At 46.1% G+C, this 12,553-nt stretch overlaps 1 protein-coding gene across 1 annotated transcript in view; it reads right to left on the reverse strand.

Annotated features, from left to right (window-relative positions):
- Positions 1 to 12,553, reverse strand: part of MDH2 (malate dehydrogenase 2) — a 63,937-nt gene that overhangs the window by 17,829 nt on the left and 33,555 nt on the right. The window contains exons 6-8 of the mRNA XM_085649614.1: positions 11,172 to 11,249; positions 10,418 to 10,517; positions 2,133 to 2,284 (exon numbers count right to left, since the gene is read on the reverse strand). Of these exons, the coding sequence (XP_085505740.1) occupies positions 2,133 to 2,284; positions 10,418 to 10,517; positions 11,172 to 11,249 (330 nt within the window). The remainder of the gene's footprint in view (positions 1 to 2,132; positions 2,285 to 10,417; positions 10,518 to 11,171; positions 11,250 to 12,553) is intronic.

The raw sequence follows: 12,553 nt of genomic DNA on the forward strand, positions 1-12,553 counted from the left end.
CTCTTCAGCCTCATCCATAAGATAGCGCCTCTCCTCCAGCACTCTCTGCGCCTCCCTTCTGGAACGGATCCGCACCTGTGGCGTCGGCGGCGCCATGATCGAATCCGACGGCGCCGGCAGAGGCGTCGAACGCGGATCAGCTGGAGCAGCCGGCGAACGAGGTCGAGTCGGCGCCGGTGAAGAGGGAAGCGGCGTCGATGTTGTCGGCGCCGGCATCTGCCAAGACGGCGTCGCTGGGAAGAAAGGCATAAACGGTGCTTGAGGATAAACCTGCGGCACTCCCAGATTAAAAGCCATCGGACCCATAGGTGCACCAGAGGAATACATGGCCCGTGAGAACACCCCATACATCGCATTGAGATAATGCGAGGGGTCCTGACCTGGATTAGGGAAAGCCGGATACTGGTCAGGTAACACCGGACTCGGGCCTGCCGGCGCCGACGGTGGAACTTGCGGCGTCACAGACTCACCCGGAGCCTGATCATCCTCATCCTGGGCCGGAGTCGGAGACGGAGCCGAAGGACCTGCAGGATCTGGAGAAGCCATCGGCGCCGGAGAGGACGCCGGCACCTGCGAATCAGCCGGAGAAGACACAGGAGAAGGAGCAAGAGGTGAAGCCGGGACAGGAGAAGGAGACACTGACTCCCTTCGACGCCGAACAGGTGATTTAGACTTCGACGTCGAGGCCTTATGATGAGACGAATGCCTCCTCTTCTTCTTATGCTTCTTGCTCTTTGAAGCATGTCCCGAAGTCGACTTGGAAGCAGACCTCGACCTCGACCTGGATCTTCTTCTACCTCTTTTCTCCTTCTTCATCCGGGCGATAAAGAGCTTTGCCTCTCTTTCCTTAAGAGCCTTCGAGCTCATCTTCCTGCAATACGAACATCCTTCAACATCGTGGTCCGATGACAAACACCAAACGCAGTCGTCATGCGGGTCAGTGATGGACATGTGTTTGCCACATTCACGGCAAGGCTTGAAACCAGACTTCCTTGCCGACATTCTCGAAGAAAGACAGAGAAACTTCGGAATAAACACAAAGTAACAGGTAAAGCTACCAGTAACGATTCCCGAAATCCGTTGGCGTCGTCGGCGCGGAAAAAAGGGAACTGACGTCATCACGCCGAGGAGGTCTTATGGAGCCGGTGACGTCAGCGGAGTCGCGAGCGGAGCCGTGCCTCTGTGACGTCATCTTCGACCCCATCGGCGTGGACTGCTACAAAAGTTTCCGAATGTTGCTGGCGCAGGGGATATTCACAAGGTGAGGAATCCACTGGCAGATGTATCCATCAGAAGTCGATGGCAGGTAAACAGTATCTTTACAGGTAAGCCAATCGCTCGAGGCGCAAAGGAAACAAACTTGAGGGTCTACGTCCTGGCCACACCCCCACACAGTTTCTTCCTTCTAATAGATAAAAGGGAAAGTAAAAAATTGATTCAGCTGCTTTATTACAGTTTTCTTTTTGTTAAGAAAAAACAAATTAAATGGCTTAATGTTTCCTGGTGATAGGAAGAAAATGCAAAAACAGTTGATGGACAGAATGCAGAACAATGTCATACATTAACCCCAGTACAGAGATCTGGGCCTAAATCCATCTTTTTTTGCTCACCATGCCATTCCAGTTTGAACACAGCAATATGCAAATCAGTCTTTACCCTGTGCCTCATGGGAACAGTCCAGCCCGAACTGCCAAGTCAGGTCCTCCCTGAACTGGAAACAAGCATCCTAGGACCGGTTTCGGGGTTTCACCCCTCTTCAGCCAGGATAGCTTGATTCCAGTGGCATGGAGAGCACGGGACTCGCGTCTGAGCATACCCGTCCCACTCGGGGTAACAAATGCAAAAACATTTGGACAGAATGCAGAACAATGTCATACATTCAACCAGTACAGAGATCTGGGCCCAAGTCCATCGTTTTTTTGCTCACCATGCCATTCCAGTTTGAACCCAGCCATATGCAAATAGGAAGAAAATAAAAAGATTCAGACATGGTTTAAAAATAAAAATCCAAGACCCCACGTCGGACCAGTGATATTTAGTGCTTAGGACTATCAGTGATGAGCCCACGATTGAGTGCTTTGAATAAAAGCACACGCCAGAGACCAAACATTTGGTGCCTACACTGTACTTACCCCAAGCAAGAGAGGTGTTGAGAAGTATGGACATGCGGTTTCTTCAGACCTCACAAAGGAACATTCAATTACTCCCTCTTTTCCATTCATGGCATCCAAGAGAGAGAAGACAAACCTGGCACCAGCATATGCCATTGAAAGGGTGGCAGATCCTGTCAAAACAAGAAATAATGGGTTTTAAAGCAGGCAGGTACGTTTGCAATTTGAACACAGAACACGCATACACTTCGAAACTGACAATACTCTGGTGTCTCCTGTGAAAGAGGTGTTATGACAAAGCGTAAACAACTGATGCAGTAACTAGAAGTATAATTCATACACAGAAACATCTGGAACCAGTTGGAAACAAAACAAAAACAGTCCTTTAAAGGTATGTCACTCAAAGGAAGATCCAACCCTGCAGAAATGGCAATAGCAGTGTAATGGTAACTCCAATTGCTATTTGACAACAGGAAGTTGAACAATAAGTTGACTTTCATGGCTTTGCAAAATTTTGCAGCATCTGATGGGACTGAGGAAGTAAGGCACTGGCTTCAAAATATGCAATAAACAGGTCTCTGAACTTCATGTACAGTAAATTGAGAAAGAAGCACTGTCACATGGTTAACACAAATAGGAACTTAGAGTTCATGCTCCGCATATCCGGTGTGTTTTAAACAAAACACCTCTCCCAATAAAGATCTGCCTGCGACCCCTTCCTAGCATGAATACAGTCTCTCCAATTACTGACGAGTTGCAGCATTTGCTTCCTTAGCACCACTGACCACAAATATTTGGAAAAAGAAAAAGGACGGAAAGGACGGACCTCAAAAGTTATATCGGATTGCACAAGTCCTCAAAGCCACAGCTACCCCCAAAGAGCCCACCATTCTGCACTGCTCTTTAACAGCCGAGGTTCTCAGATGCGACACTATAAATGCCCAAGTTCATTTATACATTAAGCTGATGACGGATACAGATCATAACGGTCTCCGAGACACCAACGTGTTGATTAAAGCACAAACCAATGTTCCAGTTGAAAAAAACCATACAATTAATGACTGACAAAATTAAAGCTGATCAGGCAAATGGGGGGGGGGGGGGGGGGGGGGGAAACACTAGTCAGGCACTGCACTTCACCTAGTTGTTAAACATACATCACAGAGGGTAAGAGAATGGAGTAGTAGTAAAGAATAGAGATGTCCATGCGTAAGTATGTGTAGTAAAACAGAACTATTGCAGTGAGCGCATGAGATTCTACAGCTCTACATGCCAAGAACAGATGCATACTGGGTAAGTAGCATTTTCTGTTAAAGGCATGCGAGCTGTAGATCACATGCTTTGCATAGACTATACAGCAGTCTCCCTGAAGCAGTGGCTATACTGTAACTGTTGGAGTTGTCTGAAATAACGTTTTAAGTACTGCTTGACCCGTATTAGCTTGCTGTCTTGCTAACACATTTACACAATAGTGTTTGGTAAATGTGTGGTGTAGACCATGCTGCAGCTTTGCAGATATCAGTAATGAGGATATTCCCTAAGAAAGCCATAGTAGCCCCTAACTTGCGAGTGGAATGCGCTCTAGGGGGTACTGTGAGAGTCCTTTTGGCTTTTTGATAACAAATCTGAATGCACTTGACAATCCACCTAGCAATTCCTGATTTGGAGATAGGATTGCCTTTGTGAGGTGGTGCAAAAAGCTACAAAGAGTTGTTTGGATTTACAAGCTGATTTTGTTCCTTCAGTGTAATACAAAACAGCTCTTCTGACATCTAAGGTATGTAAAGCTCGTTCTGCAACAGTCAGGTTGAGGGCAGAATAGAGGTAATGCAAACGACTGATGTGAATTGCAGATACAACCTCAGGTAGGAAATTAGAGTTTGTACGAAGAACCACTATCTTTATGTAACAGGAAAAAGGGTTCTTCTATGGTTAGTGCCTGTAGTTCACCCACTCTGCTTAATAAAGTGATTGCAATGAGGAAAGCTGTTTTCCAAGTAAGGAACTGTAGTTCACATTTGTGCATGGGTTCAAATGGCAGGCCCTTTAGCCTTGAGGACTATGTTAAGACTCCATACTGGGGCAGGTGGAAGTCTTGGTGGTATTACCCTTTTTTGCCCTTCCATGAATGCTTTGATGACATGCACTCGAGGTAGCAATAAAGGTTGCCCATTTTGAAGGTAAGCTGCTATGGCAGCAAGATGCAGTCTGATGGATGTGTAGGCCAATGCGGACTGCTGCAAATGCAATAGGTAGCACATAATGTTCTGTATGGAAGCATCAAGGGGTTGATGTGATGGTTATTGCAATAGATAACAATTGCTTCCATTTAGGTGCGTAGCAGGCCCTTGTGGTAGACTTTCTTGCCTCCAATAATGTTCATACAGTCTGGTGGAAGGTTGAGATAACTAAACTAGGACTTCAGGAGCCAGATCGCAAGGTTTAGCTGTTTGGGATCTGGGTGTTTGAGAAGACTGGGAGTGAAGTGTAATTTTTGGTGTGGTACCAGAGAGTTCCAACAGGGTTGTGAACCAGGGTTGACGTGCCCATGTTGGAACTACTTGTATTAGCGTGAGTGATGTGTGCCTGAGTTTCTGAACCACTGATTGAATGAGTGGGTGAGGGGGTGAAAGCAAAGGCAAAAAAAAAAAAAAAAATCCCTGAACAGTTCATCCATAGAGCATTGCCTTTGGAGAAAGGGTGTGGATACCTGGAGGCGAAGCTTTGGCATGTTGCGTTTTCGGGTATTGCGAACAGATCTGTGTGAGGGACTCCTCAAGCTTGGAAGTATAGGTGGAGAACTTGAGCGTGTATTTGATGCCTCTGCCTGCTGAGGAGGTCCACAATCTGATTGTTGACTCCTGGGAGGTGTTCCGAGGAGATAAATGGTGTGGTGAATAGCCCACTTCCAGATGTCCTGGGTTAAGTGTGACAGTTGGACAGAGTGTGCGCCCCCAGTTTTTGTATGCAATCCATAGCCGTCATTTTGTCGGTTCGGACTAACACAGCTTTGCCAGATAGGTGATCTGGCAAGGCTTTGAGAGCTAGAAAGATTGCCATGAGCTCTAAATGATTGACGTGGAGCAACTTTTGTTGGTGCCTCCACAGCCCTTGCACTGTGTGTTGTTGAAGAGGAGCTCCCCAGCCAGTAAGGAATGCGTCCGCTGTTAACACAGTCTGTGGAATCGAGTTTATGAACAGCCACCCTTTTGATAGGTTTTGTGTTCGACCACTGCAGAGAGCAATGAGTACAGCAGCTTACCAACACTAGATCGGTTAATAGACTTCAAGACTGGTTCCACTGACTGGTTAAACACTCAAGTGGACGCATGTGTAACCTGGCGTGGGAAACTATGATCATTCCCAGCAGTTGCATAAACACGCGAGCCGGAAGAGACTAAGTGGGTTGAAATTTGAGAAGAAGCGCCTCAATGTTTCGTATTCTGGCTGCATTGGGATACGCTAGAGCCTTCTGGGTATCTAGAGTGGCTCCTAGGTAATCCTGAACTTTGTTTGGCTGAAGATGTGATTTTAACACATTGTCTGAGAACCCTAGCTGTTGAAGCAGCTGAATGGTTACTGAAGTGTGCTTGTGACATTGCTGATATGTGCTGGCTTTGATGATCCAGTCGTCCAGATAGGGAAAGAAATGCATGCTTTGTCTTCCGAGATGCTCAGCTACGACGGCCAGACATTTTGGGGAGACCCATTGGGGCAGTGGTGACTCCAAATGGGAGCACTTTAACTTGGTAGTGTTGACCTACCACAAACCTGAGAAAATTGCGGTAAGCCGGATGGATTGGAATATGAAAGTAAGGGTTCTTTAAATATAGAGTAGAAAGAAAATCGCCTTTTAGCATAAGAGGCAGTATCTGTTGCAATGTTACCATGTGGAAGTGGTCTGACTGTATGTAAAGATTGGGTTCTCGGAGATCCAATATGGGTCCGAGAGAGCAATCCTTTTTTGGAATTATAAAGTAACGAGTACACGCTCGACCCTTGGTGTTGTGGTGGTACGGGCTCTATGGCTCGTTTTAGTAGCAGGGATTGCACTTCGTTTGAGAAGGTCTAGGTGATCCATTGAAAGTCTGTGCGGCTCTGGGGGAATGTTTGGAGGAGTGTTGATGAACTCCAGGCAGTAACCAGAACGGATAATTTGGGGGAACCCATGTCTGTTATGGACTGCCACTTTGGTAGAAATTGTGACAGTCGTCCCCCCCACAGGTGTTAAGTGGCCAGGGGAACTATGGGCAAGTCTGTTTTGTATTGGATGGAGAGGTACATGTATTGGAACCTCTACCTCTGCCCTTCGCGTTGCTTCCTCGAATTGCCTTGGAAGAAACCCTTGGAACCGGAGGGCTGGTTATTGCCCTTATAGGTGGACGCAGTGTCTGATGAATTAGTTTTGGATCCTGCTCGATAAAGGAGTGATGAAAGGAACCACGCCCTTTCGGAGACTGAAGTGTTCCCATGGATTTAGCCACTTCAGTATCTTTCTTCATTTTATCCAATGAAGTGACTATCAACGGCCCAAAAAGGGGTTCCTTGTCAAAGGGTGTGTTTAGTATGGAAGTTTGAACTTAAAAGAACGCTAGTGTTCACCGCTCTGGCAGATGTATCAGCATCTAGGGAGCATCCAATTTCGTTATTAGAAATAAACTGCCCCTCACAAACAAGGTCTTGCGCTTTTGATTTGTGTTCTTGCGGGAGAAACTGGAGGAGTTGTTCCATTTCATCCCAGTGTGCGCCTGTGTATTCGAAATACGCCAGAAGTTAGCAGCCTGGGAGGCGATCCTTTTCCCTGAAGCACCAAGGAGTTTAGACTATCTGTTGGTGGTGCATCTCCAGTAGTCTGGGAGTTTGCCCTTTTACGTGCATTAGAAAATGCTAGTGAATCTAATGGTAGTTGACCTTTTATGTAGTCTGGCTCTGATGGGGCAGGCTTGTATTTTGTTTTTTTACCTACCCTCGGGGTAAGAATACGTATTCAAACAGGATCCTTAAAAATGTGATCTACATGTCAGGTCATGCCTTTCAATATGGGCAACATGTGTAGACTTGTGTGTTGTGTAGAGTCTCAAAAAGGAAGTCCTCTTCAAGGAATTCACTGTATAGTGGGACTCCATGGTAAGTAGCAACCCTACTTAACAAATCCTACACGGTCATCTGGTGGGGAGGCTCTGGAAGGATATATATGTCGGGGTCGTTGTCAGTGGGAGAATCAGTATTACAGCCATCCCACAAGTCTCCAGGATGATCGTCATTATTGTCCCAGTCACCCGGATTGGGGTGTGTGTGTGTGTGTGTGTGTGTGCTCAGGTGGAGGAAGGAGAATTTGTCCTGACCGTTCTCTTCAATGGTATGTGGTATTCTTCTTCTTCTGTAGTAGCCCCTCTTTTTAAAGTCACTTTAGAGGTGATCTGTCCAGTCTTTGGGTGTACAACTAGGATTTTTTGCTTCGGATCCGGTTTGTCAAGCGATGTTTTTGGGTGACTTTGGCGTCTGTTTCGGCTCCCAATGTTTCGGCACCGATGATTTCTTGGCCGGAGTTTATGGATCCGAAGTTTGTTTCGGTACCGACGGAGGATGTTCGGTGCCAGACTTTTTGCTTTAGCTACGAAGCCTTTGGCTCGGTGCCCAATTTGACATGGGGCTTTTTTCGGAGCCGGAAGGCTTTTTACTATGCTTCGGTGCGGAGCCCAAAGGCCGGCTTTTGAAGCTTGTTCTCAGCGGCCACTGGGGCTAGAGGGCACAGGTTGGTCCGGAGCCTTTTTCTTAGATGGAAGTGGAAGGTGGGGCGAGGTAGGGACTGATCACACGGTACGTTGTGTCTGCGGGATGTCTTCATCCTCATCAGAGCTGTCTTCGGAAACGAAGAGGTCTTCTTGTTCGTCAATAGCTCCGATGGGCCTGTCGCCTTCCTCCTCGTCTGATTGAGGTCTGAAGAAGTTGGGAATGGAACTGGTTTGTTGTCTCTGCATGTCGCATCGTCAGGCCCTACAATCGCGAAGAGTCTTTTTGGAGTGGAAAGCTCGGCACACTTCGCAGTGGTCTTCTCTGTGGTCGAGTGACACACAAATTGCACACCTCAAGGGAGTCGGTGCGCGGGTATTTCGCGTGGCACAGAGGACAGAACTTGAAAGGAGTTCGTTACATCGACTACGAGTCGAAACAGGGGCTAGGCCGGCCAGCATAACACAAGCTCTCTCATCGAAATTTGTTAGGAATCATGATCTGCGAAGAAAGGGGAACGCGAACAAAACCAATACCGGCGAGTGTGAATGTAATACGCGCCAAGAAGAACCAAAGGATCGACGTCGAACCGGAGCGCAGAGAGTTACATCTGAACCTGCTGGTGGAAAAAAAGCAAAATCTATCTGAAGAGGGAGTCGATGACCATGCGCATTATCACCTAAGGGGGGGGGGGGGGGGGGGGAAGAGAATCCCCTACCTTTGGCAAGGGAAAGCTTCTTCCAGTAAAACAAAGTGCAAACATTCGGACCCAACACTAGATTGCGATCTTACGCAAAGCATGTGATCTACAGCTCACATGCCTCGAACATAGAATTGCACAATTTTTGAATTTGGTGAAATTAGATGCACAGGGTCAAGGTTAGGCCAACTCCCCACAGGGAGTGGTCATATAGGGGGTACAGGCACCCCAAAAGGTAAGTAGCCCATTGGCTACTACCTTTCACTTTCCTTAACACCCCTAAATTGAGTATTTAGGTGACAAGTCTGACTGGAACTCAGATCTGACATACAAGAGGACAAAGAGCAGCAAAAAAGCGAGACTGGGACCAGCTGCAGACCTTTTGGCACCAAACCATGCCTACCTGCACCTGTCCCAACAATCGCGACAAACTAACTTGTCCTGTAGCTCTGCATCTCCCAAGAACTCCTGTGTACTGCCAGCACTTTGCAAATTGCCAGCAATCTCACTAGGAGTAGAGGAGCTACTCCCTTGCAGCCTGCAGGTACCAATCAGCAAAGCTCAGTCCACCGTTCTGCCACCCCCTCTGTTTCACAGACGCAGAAGCCATCCGGCTCCAGAAGGTCAAATCAGTCTCCCATCGAATGTAAAGACACCAGGACCAACTGAAGCTACACAGCATCAATACCAAGGGTACTGGACCCCTTGCACCAACCAAAGGCTGTTTGAGTCCAATCTGGACACAAAGACCTAGCAGCAGCAGCAGCCGCCGAGGGACGTCGGCACCATAGAGACCCACTGTGATGTATGAGCCCAGCTCATATAACCACTCTGCAATAGGGCTCCCCAGCCAGGTTTTCCGAGAACAGACCGAGTCCTTGCTCTCAGGATCCTCACGAACCTCCTCTGATCCTCGTTGGGATTTCCCGGACTTGTCCCCCACAACAGCATGCATCTGGGTAACCTTCCACAGTCCCCTCCTCCCCCTTTGATGTAGCGCGCAAAGGTAACCAATGAGACCAGTACATCTGCACCTGGATGCTCCAGGGCAGGTTAAGACTAACAGCTGGTGCTTCTTTGGACCATGGCCCCCTACCACCTTAAGTCCTGAAGGGGACCACCCACTGGAAACCTATTGCAAGTAGCGATGCAGTATGGGTTTTTACCCTTCCATAAAAAGAACATTACCACATAAAGACTCATTTTAGTAAAAATTTTAACTTACCTATAAAAATAGATACGTCGAAAAGTACTTACTTGATTTTGAAGTACTTGGTGTTGAACTTTATATGAAAATGTTATTTTTCTAAATTGGTGTGGATTGAGTGTCTCTCACTTATAGCCTCTCAGAGTACAACAAATGCTTAGCACTATCCCTTGATAAGCCTACACTGCTCACCCACACTACCATAAGAGACATTTTGGATTATTACTTGTGCCTCTGTAAATCAATCAGGGTCACCTGGACTCTCTAGAGTGTAGTGTGCCTCGTTTTGGTGCACTATGTAAAGAGCCAGCTCCTACAGGCATCCGAAGAAAGTATCCGTTAAGACACATCAAAAGTATACTTAATTTAAATGCTGTATTCTTTCGAACTAAATATCTCGCCAACTCCAGTAGAAGAGTGATCAATAAAAACGTGAATGTAAAAAATATTCCAGCGTATACATTGTATTACAGTTCGGTGCAACAGTGCAGATTAACATATGGGAAGAAAAGAAAATATATCGGACCTGCATGAAAAATACAATACGAGACCTAGGCCTTTATTGGTCCTCTTCCGTACATGCAACGCTTCAGGTTTTCTGGGATACTCAAGTGTTCCATCTGGAAATTTGTACCCTAGTTCACACAAACTGCCCAGGTGACATACCTGCTCCATCTTTAGCTTTTACAACCTCAGTGCCAGCCTCTTGAATCCGACCAGTAAGAGCTTCCAGCTGATCCTGGGGGAAGTCAACCTTCGGTGTGCACTGCAAGCCAACAACCATTATTAATACTTAGATTAACCATCTTCAAAATGGGAAGTTTCAAAACTTTGAAAAGGACAACACTTCATACCAAGCATGCACCATATCTCTGGACAAAAACAAACACACCAATGAGTACAGCAGAGAGGCCAAAAGATATTATACCCTGGAGAAACAAAGGAGTGAGTTAAGCAAGCTGCACACCAGAACATCCCAATAAATAGGTCCATTTGGCATACAACCTCTAAATCCCCAGAGTGAAGAGGTCTTCTGATGCACTAGAAAGTGTCATCTTCCCCCCTCAGCTAGGCAGTTCTGCTCTAGTTTGGCTTAATCATTCCAGCATCGTGTGGGAGGCAAACCAAAACATGGTCCACCTGTCATGATCTGTACAACGACTGGCACATAGGTTCTGTGGTTTATTTGAGGAGCAAAGCTCCAAATTACACCAAAGCCAGGGGTGTGTTGCCAGGGAGCTGGAGTAGTTAAGGTCAACAAGAAAGATGAAATGGAAAGAAAATATGCAATTTAACAGGTGCAAGGGAATTGGAAACTATATTAAAAGATTTGTCTTAATCAGCATTTAGATCTAGGTGTGCCAGGATAGAGCTTTGCTGAAACAATAACAGTGGGTAACAAAAATGAATCAGTACACACCTGAGAGATGAGAGGAATGATGGTCTTTCCGGCATGTCCACCAATGACTGGGACATTGACACGGGCTGGATCCAAACCCTACAGCCCAAAAAAAAAAAAAAAAAAAAAAAAAAAAAAAACAGCATTTAAGGAGCCTTCAGCAATTTGAAAGATGCAACATATTGAACACAATCATGACCCTTAACCAAAATGGCCTAAGGAATGCCACAGAGGATACCAATTAATTTAACATGGGCTAGAAGTTATCGGACTCTCCAGATTTATTAACATTAAAACATTTACATAGTTTGTTCCCCTTAAAACAATACAACTTGCATGTACAGGATGAGTTAAATACCACATTACAGTGTTTCAAGTAGTAGATTTGTTCTCTCATTGTCTCACACTCTACAATCAAAGTCTGAGGCACACAATTTCAATTATTTAAGCTCATGGGCCTCAATCTTACTCATTGAGGCCATGTGTTTTTTGGCAAAGGCACCAAATTCTTGGTTGTATAACAGCTTTTTTCGACTGATGCACAAATATCCATGCCTAGATTGAACGGGAGTGTCAAGGGGGGCATTTTCTACTTCAATACTGTGTACTTTCGAATTTAGCTACAAGTAGCCCAATACCCACTAGGATCTTAGAATTAGTTGTGCCCATCCATCCCAAGAGTATTACTTTGGGCACTGCGACTTAGTTTACAAAATAGCTGGTCGTTCAAATGTGCCTTTCTTACCACAAACAGAATTAGTCATATTCACCATGGTTGGGCTGTATTTCCTGTAGTTATTATTTCCATGTTTTCGGTCTCCCTTCAGCTATCTCCAGTAAAGCCTTCTTGGCTCTGCCTTGATGTACTGTACCTTTGCCCCTTTTACCTCCCTGTGTGAACTCAGTTAAGGTTTTTCCTCCCTAGCTCAGAGTACCACCCGTCACTTACATTCTCATTCAGAGTTTGCCCAAATTTACAGTGAAGATATGCTAAAAATGTAATTAAGGAGTCTAACTATCTCCCGCATAAATGTGACCATTATTAGAACAACTCCAGAAGAGAGAATAACCTGTTGGACCCAGAATTACCATGTCTTTATTCAGGGTCCAACCCCCACCGCTAATGGTAGCAGTTTTTCCACTTCGATTTCCTACAGCAATCAGTTTGATGGGTCTAAAAGGTTGGAAGGGTGTTGGGTAGGGAGAACTTAGCCTCTGGCCCAAAGCCCTGAAGGCCACCCTAAATTGTTTGGATTTGTAAATGCCACACCAACCAACACCGGACGCTCCCTTCCAACCTCCCCTCTTTTTTTTTGTTAAACACGACCTACCCCTGCCTTGCCAAAATACAGTTCCAACCAACATACTGCACCCTTAGTGGGTTAAACTGCAATAACTTTAAA

The sequence above is a fragment of the Triturus cristatus genome, chromosome 3_2 (assembly GCF_964204655.1).
Source record: "Triturus cristatus chromosome 3_2, aTriCri1.1, whole genome shotgun sequence".
In the NCBI taxonomy this organism is placed as follows: domain Eukaryota; kingdom Metazoa; phylum Chordata; class Amphibia; order Caudata; family Salamandridae; genus Triturus; species Triturus cristatus.